Source organism: Brassica rapa, chromosome A09 (assembly GCF_000309985.2).
Source record: "Brassica rapa cultivar Chiifu-401-42 chromosome A09, CAAS_Brap_v3.01, whole genome shotgun sequence".
Taxonomy (NCBI): domain Eukaryota; kingdom Viridiplantae; phylum Streptophyta; class Magnoliopsida; order Brassicales; family Brassicaceae; genus Brassica; species Brassica rapa.
Genome location: NC_024803.2, coordinates 14,344,340 through 14,362,983, shown reverse-complemented (window position 1 = coordinate 14,362,983; position 18,644 = coordinate 14,344,340). Strand labels below are relative to the sequence as shown.

The following is an 18,644-nucleotide window of genomic DNA, read 5'->3' as shown; positions in this document are numbered from 1 at the left end:
CCACTCTAAATGTTTCCCTGAGATCAATGTCCAAATTACTGAAAACTTTGTTATTCCTTCATTTCCAAATGTGCTATAATATCCATGCAAATTGATGATCATCCATTTGCGGAACAACTCTCCAAAATAGATGGTCCATATTTGTGAAGAGAGAACTAGTGGAGAAAATAATTAGATTTGATGGTATTTTTGATATTACCCAAACCTGACGCACTGGAGAACATTAAAAAAATACATGGTTTATTGATTCTTCTGAAGTCCCGCATCTAGCACAACATATATCTCCTTGTATTCCTCTTGCTCACAGATTTTTCTTGACTGCTATACACCTTGATATCAATTGCCATAAAAAATGCGGTGGGCACCATACTTTCCAGGAGAATGCTTTTAGTATGTCAATTGTGGTCCCAACACTGCTGGTGGTGTTTCTTTATCCGGGTAAACCCATTCGACTTGATATCCTGATTTGACCGAGTATTTTCCATTATTAGTGAAATGCCATCCATCCCTATGTTCCATCTGAGTTCTACTCAGTGGTATGTTTTCTATGATTTTCACATCATGGGGATCCACCAATGCCCGAATTGCGTGTGAATTTCAAGTTCGCGAAGCTGGATTGATGAGAGAATCAACTGTAAGGTCTGGGTAAATGTTGTTTTGATTTTTGTTTGTTTGTCTCGGGCGAGTGGTTGGGAGCCATATCATGATCCCACCTGTTTGATTAGTCTTTTGCTAACTAGAGATTAGACGGTAAATATAAAAGGTAAAACCTTAAGAATATGTATTTAAGATGAAACACCATTCTAGGATAGCAATGCTTTTAAGTTATTACAACCATTTAAGATTTAAACACATTCACAAACATCATATTAACAAAGGGTTTTAAAATGAGATATTTCTTTAAGCAGATTTGGCGAATCCAACTCTTGCTTTCCCATAATCGAACACAGTGTGGTATGGTCCCATGAATATACCACCCAAGATCCTGCATTGTTTGCATAATTACAAAACTTTAGAGTAAACCCATTTGAGTTGTTTTTCTTTGTTATAGTAGATTAGATTTTGCCAATGAAGATTACCAGAGAGGTCCACGAGGTGGAGGGATATCCATGGCAGTGAAACCACTTGTGCACTGAGCCTGAACTCCATCCCCAATCTTGAATATATACTGCTCGGTGAAAAAAATGGAAAAGACTTTAGTTTAAACTCCTTGTCATGATATTAGTAAGCTGAAATCTAAAGAGAGTAATGAGAGTAGTTACATCTTGACGTGAGAGATCAAAGGGTTTGCCACCAATGGTGAATGTGACTATTGGCATGGACGAAACCTTCTCGCAGTTCACTGCTGATTGTTGGTTCGGACTTGGTATATGGTCACATAGCTAAAGAAAAGTTTCAAGGATATTACATTTTAACATGTTTTATGTCCAAAAAATGGCTTCAAGACTCTCAAGATTAAACTCACCTCAATTCACTCTGCATCCACACGGTTGCCATTTCACAAACGCTGCACATCGCTTCGTTTATAAGATCTGATGTTCCATCGTCTAGAACTGACTTAATCCCCATTCTGCAGGCAAAACATGAATCAGTTTTAAGTTTGCTAACTAACGAACCAGAGATGTTCCTTCTACAAGGATTATGTAATTCACTGACCTCTCATTGAAACCGCAGAGTCCTATCTGTGAGCATACCTTCCTAGGATCCGCCTGTAACTCAAAAAAGATTCAGAGTATTGATTTCAAGATTGTGTTGTTTATAAATAAGTGTGAATGTTTTGGTATGAGTTGTAACTTCAACCTGAGATAAAAGGGAGTTCAACATCGTTTTTACATATTGACATATGACGGTTTTGCACTCTTTGCTTGCGACTCCTACTGCTCCAATCGCATGATTGATCATTGTGATGACACTCTAGACAACAAATAGAAACTATTCAGCATGTTTCAAGTTCTAAATAGTGCAATAATCTACATCTTTTCATATGTTGCTATAAACATGAGTTAACCAAATCTTTCATTATATATTAACAAACTCTAGCATGTAAACAAAATTTTGCAAAAGTCATGGGGTTCAGCTGACCCTCTCCTCCTTGCCTAACTCTGCCAAGGTTGATAAAAAGTTTGGCTACCAACTCTTGTATTAATGATAAATTACGGGACAAATCGGAAAACAAAACTTCTCGTGTATAAGATTATAAAATGGTTCTCTTATAATAATTCTTTCAAGGGAGAAGAGAAAAGACTCACTGAATGAAAGATGTCTTGTTCAAGAGCCCCTCTCTAAGCCACTGAATTTGAGGTTAGTAACTTTCTTATTTGGCAAGCATAACATATCCGTGTACTCGATAAGTCTTTGAGAGTGAGTTCCAATCTCATTCCCTTAGAACACCCCACACACTATCACGACTACCATATATGATATATTGCAACTGAAATTTTAAAATGGTTCTGTTCTTTTATCAACAATTTAATTTGTTATCTAAAGTAACTAAATTATAGTGTCCAAAGCAAACAAAGCTTTTTTGTCAGGAAGTGTGCTTCAAAGTAAGATGAATGAGGGATATAATCAAACAAAATAATATATAACAGAGAACAAAAGATCGGGAATATCACTAAAAATTGCATAGATTTCGTTATGAGTTTCTAAGGAGTTGAGCAGCTGTACCAAGAAGGGTGAATCCAAAAGCATGTTGAGGGTGAATTAGTTTGAAAATAAATTTTCTATAAAAATACCAAAATGTTAATATATAATTGTAATTAACAAAAATATAATACCGAAAGATTCTTGATTATGACATTAATGAATTTAAGCACAATAGTTTATTCTTGTCTAGACTATTGTTTCTAAAATTCAAATTATGAAGAAAAAAAATTAAGTTAGGATTCTCTACAAGTACAAATAGGACAGCAGTTTCATTATCTCTAATTTTGTTTCATTAATATCCTCTTTCACCACACAAGGTAATTCAAGAAGGAAATATTGCTTATCAGCATAAGTGTAGAGATTTGAACATCACGCAACTGAGATTTGCAGATGATTTAGTTTCCACAGATCGATAAATTGCATTTCTTAATAGTATTGTTTCGGTTATACAAGATTTTGAAAAATAGGTTTAGCTATTAACTTGAGCAAAGCAGCTTTTTATATTACTGGAAGAACGTCTCATAAACTTCAAGAGTTGACAGAAATCATGAAATTCTAATTGATCAGCTTCCAATCTTATACTTGGGGTTGCCTCTGAATACAAAGAGAATGACTCTTTTTTTCTTTTCAAAGAGCACGACTCATGTGGACTATGACCCTTTGTTGATACAAACAGATCATGTTTTATCTCATGCGTATACCCTATATATTATTTGAGAAGCATTGCAATATTTTTTTTGTAGCCATGTGTCATCACTAGAATGATTCTTAGAATCTTTAGAGAAATAGGTTGGTCCATCTAAATATATATAAGCTTTTTATTAAACCACAATAAATACATTATTAATGTGCTTCATTATTTTCTTAAATAAGATTACGGAATTGTCTAATGTGGCTAAAGTATATATGACAATTAATGATTTTGAATAATAAAGATTTGATAAAAATAAGTGTGTATTATAATTATATTTGTTTAATTTTAAGCTATTAAAATAAATTAAACAATCATAGTAACCATATAATAAAAATTTAAAAAATTATTTATATATTATATTTTGAATTTTTAAAAACGAGTATAAATTACTAAAACTGTTAAAAGTTTCACATTCAAATTTTGTGATCTATGATTTAAAACTTTTGTTATGACATGATACAAATAATTAAAAAATAATATAACTTGAAAGTCTCATTTAATAAGTATCAAAAATAAAAGATATATAAATATATGTATCATTTTATATTAAACTATATTCCATATAAAAATACATAAATATCTTAATTTCGAAATTTACTTTGAACATTTTTTTGATAAAAGATTTAAAAAAATATTGACAACTTAAGTTTTTAAAATATTATAAAGTACTTAAACCATTAATCCCACAGTGAAAATTTTGTTATCACTAATTTAGACTTTTTGCTATAACAGATACAAATGATAAAAAAAAATATTAGCAAAAAGCATCATTTAATAAATTTTAATATTAAAATATACCATATATATGTTACTATCATTTAAATTTAATTATATATCATATCAAATAGAAAAAAAATATTTCTTCGATTTATAAAATTTGTTTATATGTTCGCACCAATTTAATTATATAAGTAGTAGATAATGACTTTTTAATTATTCAATATATATTTATTATTTCATAATATGTTATAAACATATAATATATAAAATAATTTATATATATAATGTTCATCCCGCGCAAGAACATAAACAAGGTTATAAACAAGGCGCGGGTCTTAACCTAGTCTTATATATTAAAACAAAAGTCACAACCTTGATTCATGTGTGATATTTTAAAAAATGAACCATTACTAAAAAACCATATTTCATTTATTCTCTAACTATCTATCTATACTATTAAAAGAGAATCACTCCTAAAAAATCTACTTAAACAAGGTTGTTAGACCATTTCATTAGACTTAACTATTTATTTGGTCTTAACTTATATTTCTCTAACTATATAAATACTTTACATAATTTAAATGAATTCATTTATTATTTTCTCATAATCTATTATATAATTGCTCTAACAATAAATCCATATGAATATATGATAGATTATTTAAATGTGATCATTACCACATATAATTCTATTAATAGTATAAATTTTTAATGGTTTAGTTATGTTTAATAGGTTATATAATTTATATTTTAAAATTTTAAGTACTAATTTGGTCCTTACTTTGGTTTCTATTTTTTCTATGCTCGATTATTTATGAAATTCAGCTTAATTTTGAGTTTTTTCCCAGTTTGGTACGGTTTAGTGCACTCGGATAAATGTACTCAAACCTATACATTATCTCTTATATAAAAAGAATTTATTTAATTTCAAAAATAAACCCGCGCTTTTCAAGCGCGGGTCAAAATCTAGTATCTTCATTATAACTTACTAAAATACTGAATTTATTGGCGAAGTGGGTCACTTTCAAGTTTGTAACTCGGGCTTTGGGCCGCACGAAGTTTTTATTCGGCAAATGGGTCGCGTGTATTTGTGACCCAATGCAACTTGAAAGCAAAAGACGAAACGATCCTTTCTCCAGTTGCCGAATATCGGAAGTGCCACTCCTCTCTCGCACGTGAGAGTTTTGTCGACTTTCCCGGTTTCCGAAAAACCCGGGTCATTAACTTCGTCGTCTTACCTACACTGGGCGGTAAACGACTTTCTGGTAAATTCTTTTACTGGGAAAGACTGAGAGGACTGTTCGTCTTTCGACCTAGATCCACCTGTATTCCCTAGCCTGTCGCAGCCGTTGGAGAATCTTCCCCGGCGATAATTAGACCCCAGACGACGCCTGTAGTGATGACGATGTCCATGCAAAGTGAGACAACCGTTCGTCGTCGGACCAGATCGGCTGGCGAGGAGCTCCCGGAGTGCCCTCCTGCGAAACAGCAGCGCTATCCGGGTATGTGTTTCGTCCACCTCCGTTCATGTGGATTCCGTCTTTGCATGTCATCGGAGAGATTCTTTAGTAATGGTTTTATTGTCTCTTGATTAGTCGACACCATTTTCTGTTTGAAGCCATTTATTTGAGTTATCGATTTTTGTTCGTTTGTAGATTCTGGATCTGAGGACGGCCCCGGTGGTGGTGATTCCTCAGGGGGACAATTCTCTGATGGGGTGCCCTCATCTGTGTTTCCCCGGAGACTGTTCGCATATGGTGCGTACCCGACAAAGTTGCGAGTAAACATCTACTCAAAATCACACGTCATCGGTTCTGTTGCTGCTGCTCTAAGGGGGACAGATGCGATGGACACTTTGATGGCTTCCCAGTTTTGGAGGCTGTTTGAGCTTCCCGTTGTACGCTGCCAGAACTCTACGAAGCTCATTGGCTGCCTCCTCAGCCGACAGCTAGTTACGGCTCGCAGACACGAGTTCTGGTTCACCTTCGGGCCCGATCCACTCCGTTTCTCGCTGGATGAATTCCGAGACGTTACAGGTTTGAACTGCGGAGCTTTCGATGTTCAGGATTCGGAAGCATCTGAATATGTTCCTCCGACGATGTGGAACAAGCTCTTTGATACGGCTGTCGGTAAGATAACAGTCCTGAGTGTACTGCGCATGTTGGGAAATAAATATCTAGCTGTGTAGAAACGGCTCCCTTTGGCTTTGATCCCGTTGGTTGATGGTGTTCTCTTCCCCAGTAGCAAAGATCTTAAACTAACGCCCATGTACGTTGAGATGCTGTCAGACGTTGAGAGCTTTTTGGCGTATCCATGGGGTCGAGAGTCGTTCTTGACGACCGTGCCATGTTTCCTGCCTCCCCTTGTTGTCGCACCACGTGAGAACCCACTGCAAGTGATGCGTGATCGGCTATCGCAAAAGACAACAGTTTGCTATGGGTTTCCACTTGCTCTGCAGTTGTTCTTATTTGATGTTGTGCCTCTGCTATTGGAGAAAATTCTCGACGCAGGGAACACCGCCACTTTCATTGATTCCCCCGGAGCTTGCTCTTTGCCGTCGACTATTCTCACAGTCAACGACATAGTCGCTGTCGAGGAAGACCCAGATGTAGGTTTGTTTTCCCTTTGTTTTAAATACAGCGGATGCAAAAATACAGTGAAGTAAAACGGTTACGGCTTTTGGTGTTAACGTGTCTTCCATTGCTTTTTGCCTGTCTACAGCTCTCTGTCCACTTCACCGTGATTCCTGATGAGGAACGGCTGATGTTGCTGGACCAGAATGAAGATAGACAAGTAACTTCTTTGGTGCAGAAGTTGCTTTGTGGGGAAACATTCAAACCTGAGGATTTTCCAGGTGGTGACGAGTTGTTTTCCCCCAAGTTAAAGGTTCCAGATGCTGCGCAGGAGGAGGGAGCTTGTCCCACTCCCGTACACGTGAGAAAATTGCGACCGCGTAATGCAGTGCCCATTGAAGTTGAAGAGATTTCTTCTTCTGGAAACAGCGGAGAAGGGAATCGTCAATGCTCAGAGAGGTGTACGCATGAAAAATTTAAAACATTGGATATCCCAGCGGTTTGAGGGGATGGAGAACAATATTGAAGAGTTGCGGACACTGATTTGCAAGAGTTTAAGTCTGCCCGAGGGGAGCAAACGCAACGCTAGGAAGAGGAAAGCGATCGATGATGCGCAGGTGCGTCGCACTCCGTCTCCTGATGATAGTATTGTGAGTGAAACCGAGGGGCGAAACAGGAAGGGGAAAAAAAGGAAAACGGTTGGCACTCGGCTTGGTGTGCAAAAAACGTTGCCTCGGCGTCGATCTGGAGGTGGAAAGGAGGTGACAAAGGTTGTACGCCGAAGTTATTTTTTCGCATAATATACAAATTCGTGGTCATTTACTGTCCTGACACCTTTGCCGTTTTCCAGGAAGTGAGAAGAAACAACCCACCCTCATCTGAGAGAGATAGTGGTCACCAGAATGATGATGATCATGCAAAAGAAAACGAGTCTGACAATGCTCGTTTTCCACCATCCGGCGGAAACAAAGGAGATCAGGTAATGTGATAAATAGTTTTATTGTTGTGTTATTGCTTAGACTTCTAACCCAGTGCTGGGGGGGGGGGTGGTCAGCAGCAAGAAACACAATCGAATGCCCTCGTCCTGTTTGGAGATGTATTAGATGTTGAGCCTGAGTCCTATGTGTTACCAGCAGAGGTTCGTTTGCATCTTAATTAGTTGTGTATTGTTTGGCTAAGTAGTGGTAATAACAATAGTTGTGAATATTTGTGGATTACTTCTACCTTCCAGCATGCGGTAACCTCCCCGGGGGCATGGCAGAAAAGAAACCCAACGTACTGGTATGAGCAAGGCTCCCCAGTCGCATGGGAGAAAACAAAGCCGAACTGTTACAGTTCGGTTGGTAGTGTACGCTCCTTTCATCCTTCATGGGATGAAAACCCCTCCTCGAAATCTAAGCTTGCATCCACCGGAATTGAAACGTGTCCGCTACTGATTATATCATAGACAGTAGTTATATCTGTCACATTAAGTTTGGTATGTTATTGTTGTACATTACTTGAAGTGCGTTATTAACGGATTTGATGCAGGAAAGAAGTGCTCCAAAAGGTGGGGAGGGCCTTCAAAAATGGGGAGGTTCTCCACCGGTGGGCTATGAGTCCGGTCAAACATCAAATCAAAATGATGGAGAGAGGCTTGAACAAGTATCTGCTCCTATGGGGTTTGTTGAGGCACTTGTGAAGGAGATCAACTCTGAAATCCCGGGGATGGACGAGGTAGTTATATCTTAGGCAATGGTTTAGGTCTGTTGTTGTTCGACAATTCTCAGAGAGCGTAATTAACTGATTTGAAATTTCAGGAAATAAGGGCACCGAGGGGTGGAGAGGGTGCACAGCCAAAAGAAAACGAGTCGGTGGCTGCCAGCATGACACCACCGGCCGGGATTGACTTTGCGCAGGTGATGTGCATTTTATTATTGGTGTACACATCCACATTTTATTTTTGGTGTACACCTGTTGACATAGGTTACTGACTCCGTCTAGAAAAAGGATCCCGAAAACGGTGGTGAGTTCGTTGAGGAGGATCCTGACGGTGGTGAAGAAGCGAGGACGGCAGACAAACAGCCCCAATCTGTTGACTCCGTTGAAACATCAAATATGGAGTTTCCAAAGCCTGTGGAGGCGGTTGGAAAAGTTGGTCCTCCCAAGGCGGGTGTTGAAGCAAATGTTAAGGAGATCAACGCTGAATTACAGGGGAGGGAGGACGAAGAGAGATATGACAGTTGTAAAGACGACATGTCCACTGATAGCCATATACAAGAGAACCGACGTGATCTGTGTGCTGAAACGGATGCGGACTCTGAAGATGTGGCCAGTGGTGGTAAACGGCATCGCATGAGATCCAACAAGATTTCTGGAGTGTACACCCCTGACCCAAGGGTGAAGAAGTTGTTTAAGAGCGAGGAGAAGGTTGAGTATAAACCCATTGCCAAAACGAATCGAGCACAGTTTAAGAAGTTTGCCGAAATTTTGAGGGAAAACCCCGTGCAGTAAGTTTCTAACTCTTTTTAAGGTTATATACATACACTCGTGCATAAGTTCCTGATTGTTGGTTAAATTTGCAGGATGTGGGATATCGCTACCGGTCACTCTGTGTGTGATCACTTCTTCCTTGAAATTGTTGAACCGGGGAAATTGATGTTTGACGAGGTACTATTAAGCTCTGCATCGTCGTCACATTATACCTTTGACAGTCACCTTATGTAACTAATATTTGTTACATATTTATTTGGGACAGCACATGCATGTGATAATGAATATGTTGTGGAGGCGTCACGGGATTTATCTACAGAAGGAGAGGATGGTGATCTTGGATCAGTACTTTATAAAAACCATTCAGTCAAACTGGAGTGCCTTTAGCGCAGAAAATGATAAGCTGCAGTTCGTATGGGGGAAAAACGTAGCACAGCATGTGACAGGAAAGAGCAATGGGCAGAAAATGAAGTTGGGACTTGGCCGCGATGTCGACACCGTGTACACCCCGATGAATTAGAGTGGAGATCACTGTGTTGGTCTCTGCATTAAGCTGAATGAAGGTCATGTGACGGTATTTGATTCCTATGTTCCTCATACTGAGATCGAGGTTGCGGAAGGACATATGTGTTCGGTTGTACAGTCGTTGCCTTATATATTAGAAAATATGCGGGGCATAAATGCTATAAGGTGAAGGAAGGTCTTCAAATTTACTCTTGCAGCCGCGCAGAAGGTATTTATCACAACAAAAGGGGTGGCGACTGTGGGCCATGTGCTGCCAAGTTCATAGAGATGCATGCTATCGGCTTAACGGAGGAAATGAGTGGGATTACCGACAAAGATGTTGACAGATTTCAAGAGCGCTATGAAGAATTCGTGGGCGATGCTAAAGTAAACAATGAGTAAACTTGAAGTTGTTTTCTTTGTCAGAATGTTGTTCGAACCCAATGGTACTTATGCTTGTATGAACCGAATGGAACTTAATGGTATAATTATGGTGTGTTTGTGTGATTATGCGTTTATGATCCTCGAGAAACAAAAAGTTTGACGGTATTGACTTTGGTATTTGTAGATATGTACACCTGAGTTAAAACGCTGCACACCAACTACATGTATTGATTTTGGTAGACCTTGTAACCTCGTACACCGTTGTTGTAATATTGTTGTAACTACGTGAAACATTTTGTTTGGTTTTTAAACCTCGTACACCGTTGTTGTAATGTTGCACACCAAGTCATAGCTGTTCATGGTAATGGTTTATGTAAAGACTGTATAGACCAGGATTAGATTTAGTCTTCTTACTTTCGAAGGTATACATCATTGAACAAAATGGTTGCGAATGTTATTGTGTTATAATTAGAATTTTTCGTGATATTTGATTGTATTATATAAAGTTACATCATTGAACAAAATGAACTACATGTATTGTCGGTGGTAGACCTTGTAAAGTTTGGTGTACAATATAAAGTGAAACGTTTTGTTTGGTCTTTAAACCTCGTACACCATTGTCGTAATGATGCACACCAAGTCTTACATTTCACACCAACCATATGTGTTGACTTTCTTAGACCTTGTAACGTTTTTTGTATTATATTATGTAAAACGCATTGTTTGGTTTTTAAATCTTATACACCTTTGTTGTAATATTGTACACCGAGTCTTATCTTTTCATGATAACAGTATAAGTAAAGAAATGATAGACCGATGTTGGAGTTTGTCTCTTTAGCTTTGAAGGTATACGTCACTTTCCAAAATTACAGCGAATGTTATTCTCGACAACGGAATTAGAACCTGAATTTTGGACATCATTTAGAAAGGGTTTACTATGGAAACAGTAAAACCCGGAGTCATAGTAATGTTATGTTGGAAAGGGTTTATTATGGTAAACCTCAATACCGTCAAACTTTCCAAAATACATTCGCTGTTTACTATGGAAACAGCGAATGTTATGTTGGAAAGGGTTTACTATGGAAAGGGTTGCATTGGAGTCATAGTAAACAGTAAAATTGATGTTTACTATGGAAAGAGTAAAACCTCGTACACCATTGTCATAATGATGCACACCAAGTCTTACATTTCACACCAACCATATGTGTTGACTTTCTTAGACCTTGTAACGTTTTTTGTATTATATTATGTAAAACGCATTGTTTGGTTTTTAAATCATGTACACCTTTGTTGTAATATTGTACACCGAGTCTTATCTTTTCATAATAACTGTATAAGTAAAGAAATGATAGACCGATGTTGGAGTTTGTCTCCTTAGCTTTGAAGGTATACGTCACTTTCCAAAATGACAGCGAATGTTATTCTCGACAACGGAATTAGAACAATGCTTAATGTGGTAATGCATTACAACAAATAATAATTACTGCCAAGTGTCGAAGGCCGGAAAATTCATGGCGCAACGAAAATTCCGGAGGAAAAGACCAACCTCTTTGATCCAGAAGCATCGGTTACACATGTCTTCAGTCTTGCTTAACTCCATCTGCCAGAGATCCCAATCGAAATCCAACGTAGGTGCACAGGGGCAATTATAAAACAACGGTCGATCTGTTGACATGAACACGAACTTCTTTGTTAAGAACCTCTCGTTAACGACCGGCACCCACGGAACATCATCCATTCTAACAAGCCATCCAATTGTACCAACTGCTTCTCTCGTAAAACTAGCGAAGCATTCCTCATCCTCCCAGTAGATTTGCGAGTCATTGCATAGGTATACAACGCTCGTTCGTATCCACCATCCGCTGCTCTCTTCATCAAAGCAAGACCTTCTTCATGGCGTTGTAGGGCGTAGAAATACTCAACACCCTTGATGTAAAGAGTACTTGGGTTTCAACATCGTAGCATCTTCTCAACAACGTATCACGCAAGCCTGTCCACCAAGGATATTTATACAGATCAAACAAAGAATAGACGTCAGGCGTGTCTGTCAGCGCACGCATTGACTTACAAGTAGATCTGAGTCTATACAGATCTTGAAAGGAATTTTTTGCGACGCAGGAGACAATCAATTGTTGGATTTCTGAAGGGAGATCTAGAAAAGTTGTCTCTGCCATTATAGCCAGATTGTGTTTTCAGCGTTGTGCAAATGATGTCCAAAATTCAGTAATTATAGTGAGTGGACGGAGGCAAACGAAAGATTGTCTATTTACGATGGTCACGCCCGTATAAGTCATTATAACGAGGAGACGCATTGACCCTATACCGAGACAAACGAAATAACTTGCACACCCTATAAGTCATTATAGCGAGGAGACGCATTAACTTGCAAACGAAATAATGGATTTTTTAATTGTTTACAAGTACATTATGGCCGCTTTAAAACATGATTTGACAGTGTTAGGTTTCAAATGTGGGTGGGACAATAAATTTTCGTATTAACCTCACACGTTTTATCTACAAACCTGTGTATTAAATTTCTATAATCCCTCTCATATCTACCATAAAACAGACCATAAAAAAACTCCAACAAGTGACCCCAATAGTATGGAAGCTCACGTACTCCCATATCTTCCCCAGGAAATTGTGTGCAAAATCATTGAGCTTGTCGGAGAGGAATCATTTTACAATCTTGGCCCTTTTCTGCGGGCTGGAAAACGCGGTTACGCCCTCGCACACGAGCCCTCAGTCTTGAAGAAGTGCGATGTTAGTGAAATGGAGGACGGGTTCGTCACATGTCAAATACGCCAAGGTTGTCAGTTCCGGGAGTTTCATCTCAAGTGTGTCAGTGCTGGCAACAGAAAGGCAATCTACTATGAAGGTCTCCTTACAGAACCGAGCATAGAACTTGAGGAGAGTATTAAAATATTGGAACCAAATGTCCCAATGCATGGATTCTCAACCCTAGCTGTCGCCATATTCAATGTTTGTCTTGGCAACGACAAGGAAGCGAGCAAAGTGTTTCAGCTGTTCGCAGCATATCACCATGACCTTCGATCGGATGAAACTTCTGAAATGGGAGAATCCATAGAGAACCAATTGAAAGCCTTTGGAGCGGAAGCCCTGAACTGCAACAAATATGGGGAATCTTTCAAGTTCCCGGATGATGGCGTTATCAAGACACCCAGGTGCGTGTATGGCCATGATTACGCAGACAACTTAGAAGGTGATTGCAAAAACTGCAGGCTATTTTGGATTTGCGTCAACATTTCAAACATCCTTTAAATATTATTGACAGGGAAATCTCTCTGGTTTTCTCCTATGTCATTTATGTTTTAACATCTGCCATTTCCTCTCAAATGTAGTTCTTCGATCCCAATACTACATATAATTTATGTTGGAACAATTTCTTTGCAAATTTAAATAACTAATTCATAGGTTATAACACATTAGTTGTCTTCGTAACCAACATTACAAAAGTGCAACACGTTTACAGCAGATGTTGAGATACCAGAATACAAGCTTGCAGGACAAATTAAACATCTCTTCACATATTTAGAAACCCGTTAATGATGTCTTCCTCTATTTCTGCATTTTTGCCCAAATCACTCTGGAGGTGCGAAATGGTCTTCTTCAATTCCATGATAGTCCGCTTTTGTTCCAAAATTTCGTCTCTAGCTTCAATTAGAGCTTGCTTTTGCCATCCGAAAGGTTCTTCCTCATCGATCCATTGGAAAAACCCACAATCAAGTGGAGTCTACAAGATAAACGAAATGAAAACCCTTTCCATAAATAACAACACAATACTACTATTCTACCTTCCAGCGTTCACACCCGTAGAACCTCCGACCAGGATTTTTGTCTGTCCAAGATTTACAGTTCTTCGCCGGCAACGCACAGAAACAACGCACATCGGTTTCATTAACCTTTCCCTTTCCCTTTCCCTTTCCCTTTCCCTTATGATCTGCCACCGAATTCCATATCTCTTCCCAGATGGAGAAAATTAATGAACACCAAAAAAGGACTGAAATCGAATTGGAGAAAAGAATTTTGGGAAGAAATGTAAATGGGTCGGGCTTAGGGTTTCGAATGGGCCGGATTTTTGGGCAACCCGGACCGATATTTCAATTTACTTTAATTTAAATTTTGAAATAAAGTGCACAGTGACGAGCACTTTCTCCAACTTCGACCTAATAACATCTCCCTTTCTCCTTTCTCCAACTTCGACCTAATAACACCTCCCTTTCTTCTTTGCCAGCAAAATTCCCTCGATGTCGACTTCCAGCAGCTCGGATGGTGCCTCGTATACATGCTTTACGCTGTGAACGACTCCAACTTTGGAATCCCGGATCGTTGTCCTTGCGGAAGCGCAATTATCATTCAGATCTCTACAGAAACGGCCGCCATTCCGAAGAAATACTTTGTATGCAAAGATTTCAAGGTGAGTTGTAATCTTTTATGTAATTGTTGTCTTTGCTTCCAAAGATTTAAAGGTAAGTTGTAATCCTATTTCCAGAATGACGGGTTGCACATAAAGCAAGAATGGACCGCCGCTATCGAAGACGAAACCCGACGTTTGAAGGAAACAGTTGACGACCACGAATCCATGATACGTAGCTTAGGTCGTGTTGAATATCGGATCGATCGAATTGACCAAGATGCCCAAAAAACGACGGTGAGATTGCACACCTTCGTTATCAGATCCACGAGATGGAGAAAGTCTTGAAGAAAAACGCTGAGGAGATTGCATTACTCAAGAAAATTATTGAGAAACTTTAATATAATATCTTGTTGCATTTATTTTGTATTATCTATTCCGGTAGACATATGGTGTGCAACTTTTATATATGGTGTGCAAGTTTTTTATTGACGTAATAGTATCCAACGTTTCAATTGACATAATAGTATCCTACGTTTCAATTGACATAATAGTATTCTCTTCGAAAGATTAGAAATATTAGTTGGTGTGCAACAATTTAAAAACGGTGTACGTAGGATCGAGTAGTGTGCACGAACATTACCACCATCCAACAAGTCTTAATGCCACGTTTCAAAGTTTGGATGACCGGTGGATGCCTTGAAGTCGCGTAGAAAAAGACTAACCTCTTTTATCCAGAAGCACCGGTTACACATGTCTTCAGCCTTCCTATTGTCGATGTCCCATAATGCCCAATGTCCATCCAATAGATGAGAACAAGGACAGCTGTAAAATATTGGTGCGACGGTTGATATAAAGACGTGCCTCCTTATGTTGAAGTAGTCGTTATGGTCCCAATTCCACAATCCAGCCGAGGATCTTACCAGCAGTCCGATCTTAGCGACGTAGTCTCTTGAAAATCCCCTGAATTGGTCGCCATCATCATCCCATAATTTGCTTGTCATGGCGTAGGTATATGAGGCTCGCTCGAATCCAGCATCGGCTGCTCTCTTCATCAAATCAAGACCCTCAACGTACATATTTCGTCTGTAAAAATACTCAACGCCCTTGATGTAAAGTGTATTTGGGTTTTCCTGGGCATAGCATCTTCTCATTAGGTAACGGACCCTAAACCCGCGGAGCCTCCACGGGTATTTAAACAAATCGAACGAAGCATAAACGTCTTCATCGTCTGCCAACGAACGCATAGCCTTGCAAGTAGCGCGGAGGCTGAAAAGATCTTCGAAGGAGTTATGTGCCACGCGTTTAACGACTAACCCCTGGACCTCTGTCGGGAGGCTGAGTATAGGAAATTGTTCCATTTTTAGGAGATTTCTGTTTCTACGTTACGACTCGAATGTGTCACCGCTTCCAAAAAGCGAATAGGGTCAACCCTATTTATAATCGAGGTTTACATAACAAACTGAGATGAAATGATGTGACTAGCGAAGGAGTATCATAGGGACGAAACGAAATGATGCAAGATAAAAATACTTAACCGTTTAACGGGTATGAGGACAATTAACCGTTTAACGGGTATGAGGACAATTAACCGTTTAACGGGTATGACAATTGTTTACACCAACTTTCATTCTTCAATACCAGTTACATTGGGCCGAATGATGCGTCGGTCTTACAACAGAAAGAGTACAGATACATTATTGTGGACTAAAACTGTGTTTCCGATTGACTTTTTTATTAAAGTCTATCCATGTATACAACATACTTTAAATAACTAAACGTGTACAACTTATTCTAAACGGTGTACAATTCATTGTGTAGCTAAATTGCAGACACTATTTATTTGTGCTTATATATTATATTTATTTCAATATATGGTTAATTTTGATAGAGGTACGGTATGTAAGGATGTAAGCGGCAGGTGTACGGGTTTATGATTGTAATCTATGCAGGTATACCCATCTCGGTAATATGGTTAATTATGATTGCTTTTAAAATCTATAGTTAATTATGATTGCTTTTAAAATCTATGCAGATATACCCATCTCGGTAATATGTAATACATAAATTTAGTTAATATTATCAAAGGTGTACATTTTTTTGTTGTTAAAGTGTAGAACATATTGTAGCACACATATAAATCTAATACATAAATTAAGTTGATATAAATCTAATACATATAAATCTATTGCCATATTTCTGATCACTTGGATTCTCGACTTGACTCGGACTCGCTCCTGTGATGTTCCTCAAGGTATTCCTTATAGTCTTCAAGATCAACCTTACTATCGGATTCCTCATCGCTCCCTTCGACCCCCTGCGGAACAGACCCGTCACTGTCGTAAAAAGCATCATTGTCATCCGCCTGGCCGGGATCTTCTTCCTCTCCGTCTAAGTTCTCAAGGAAATCTTCTCCGGTTCGGGCTTTCTTCTTCGGCCGGTTCTCCGATTCGTCAGATTCAGTTGTAGAGCCATCGGTATCACCCGACGTCTCACATTCTCCGCTTCGGGATTTCTCCTTCGACCGGTTCCCTGATTCATCAGATTCATCAGATTCATCACCCTCTTCAACATCTAAAGATGCCTGCATTATGTCGTCAATGGTTGAGAACACGTGCAACCCAAGCTCTGCCCGTATCTCCTCGCGTAAACCATCTCGATAGATCCTTACCAAGGTCTCCTATTGGTGTATTTCAAGAAGTCCGGATTTTAGGAACAATGTATTGTATTCTCTAACTGTAGAATCTCCTTGCTTCATTTTAAGGTTGTGTGTTCAATAACAACCGAACCATTCGTTCTATTTATATGTTTGTGGGAAATAAGTTAAACATAGTTAGGCATCGTTTCGTGTTATACAACCGTTGTATATTTTTGACCCATTATTCAAAAAAGACCCACCGTAAATGACACAATTGTTCCGATAAACATCCCCACATACATTACAAAAGATATTATATAACATTACATCAAACACGGCACAAATTTTAAATTGAAGATAAGATTCGATCAGCGACCCCTCATCAGTAAATTCTTAAGCTCTTGGATATCCTTACGCATTTCCTCAACCTCAAATTGCAGCTTACGGTGGAGCGAGACCTCCTCGCGAAATTTACTTTTCATCACATCAAACTCTTCCTCGATTGCGTCAAGGCAGGCATGTCGGATGTGCAAACCATCGTCCTAGAAGGAAAATAATATTTATGTGATTGACGGAAGTTAAAAAAATTTCGAACTATTGATTAGCGTTTCAATCATTCTAACCTCAAAAACCTTGCATACATAGTAGTTTCTTCCTCTCTCGTCAGTTTCGACCGTTACAGCACCACCGCACGTACATTTCTTAGGAATGCAGTAGTTGGCATACATGCAAGGAAAGAGCCAGTCAGCATCCCGTTTGTACTGCTTCATCTCCGCATAGTAAGGATCCGCCATATCCGTCATTTACCAATCGGTCACTTAGTTGGTGGATTTTAAAAAAATTTCAATGTGTTGCGAGTACAGTGCGAGGGAGGCACAGCTCCTTAAATAGGAATTAATTCTAACCGTTATAATCTTTTCCAACCCATATACAACGGCTATATTCGTTTAAAATGACTAAGAACGGCTATATTGACTTTTACAATTTAGTTACAACGGCATCATTCCAATGAAAATACATTTAATCATTATATACGCTAAAAATCTTACTTTCAATTTATCATTGTACACCGGTGCTTAAATCAACCCGGTTGCTGGATTCAGTTTTGGGCCTAACTTAATTTGGGATTTAAACACGTATGGCCCAAAGATTATGTTTTCGTTGCGTTGGTGGTCCCTTCATCAACTTTTTTCATTAATGAGGAAGTTAGACCGACTTAACGGTTGCTCTGCTCAAAATCCACTATCTCCTCTCGGAAACTGTATTTGTTTCTCCTTCGTACTCATCTTCTAGATCCAATTTCAGAAAAAAAAAATTGAAACCCTAAAAATGTCGACTTCGTCATCTGCCTCCACCCATCTCAGCCGTCGTGAATACAGCACCACGAGTTCAGATTACCGCTCAAGTTCCTCACCTGAGCCGGCCGAGGAAGAACCTCGTTTTATGACATTTGAAGCGCGGCTACAAGCCAGTCGGGGGTTTTTTATCGCCGGCACACCGGTGCCAAACCCATGGTCTAATCGTCATTTAACTGAAGTAAGCTTCAGTAAGTATCAACAACTTTGCATACGAGGGTTTTTAGTCCAGGGGATGTTAGTGTTAGATGATCCGGGATTTGCTGAGGCTCGCTCAATAGTA

At 38.9% G+C, this 18,644-nt stretch overlaps 1 protein-coding gene across 1 annotated transcript; it reads right to left on the bottom strand.

Annotated features, from left to right (window-relative positions):
* Nucleotides 1-757: 757 nt before the first annotated feature.
* On the bottom strand, nucleotides 758-1,921 carry LOC117128486 (aspartic proteinase A3-like). The gene is made up of 3 exons (XM_033281004.1): nucleotides 1,801-1,921; nucleotides 1,657-1,709; nucleotides 758-1,570 (listed from the first exon to the last, which is right to left on the bottom strand). The coding sequence occupies exons 1-3, from the start codon at nucleotides 1,900-1,902 to the stop codon at nucleotides 1,462-1,464; spliced, it is 264 nt and encodes an 87-aa protein (XP_033136895.1). The 5' UTR covers nucleotides 1,903-1,921; the 3' UTR covers nucleotides 758-1,461.
* Nucleotides 1,922-18,644: the final 16,723 nt, after the last annotated feature.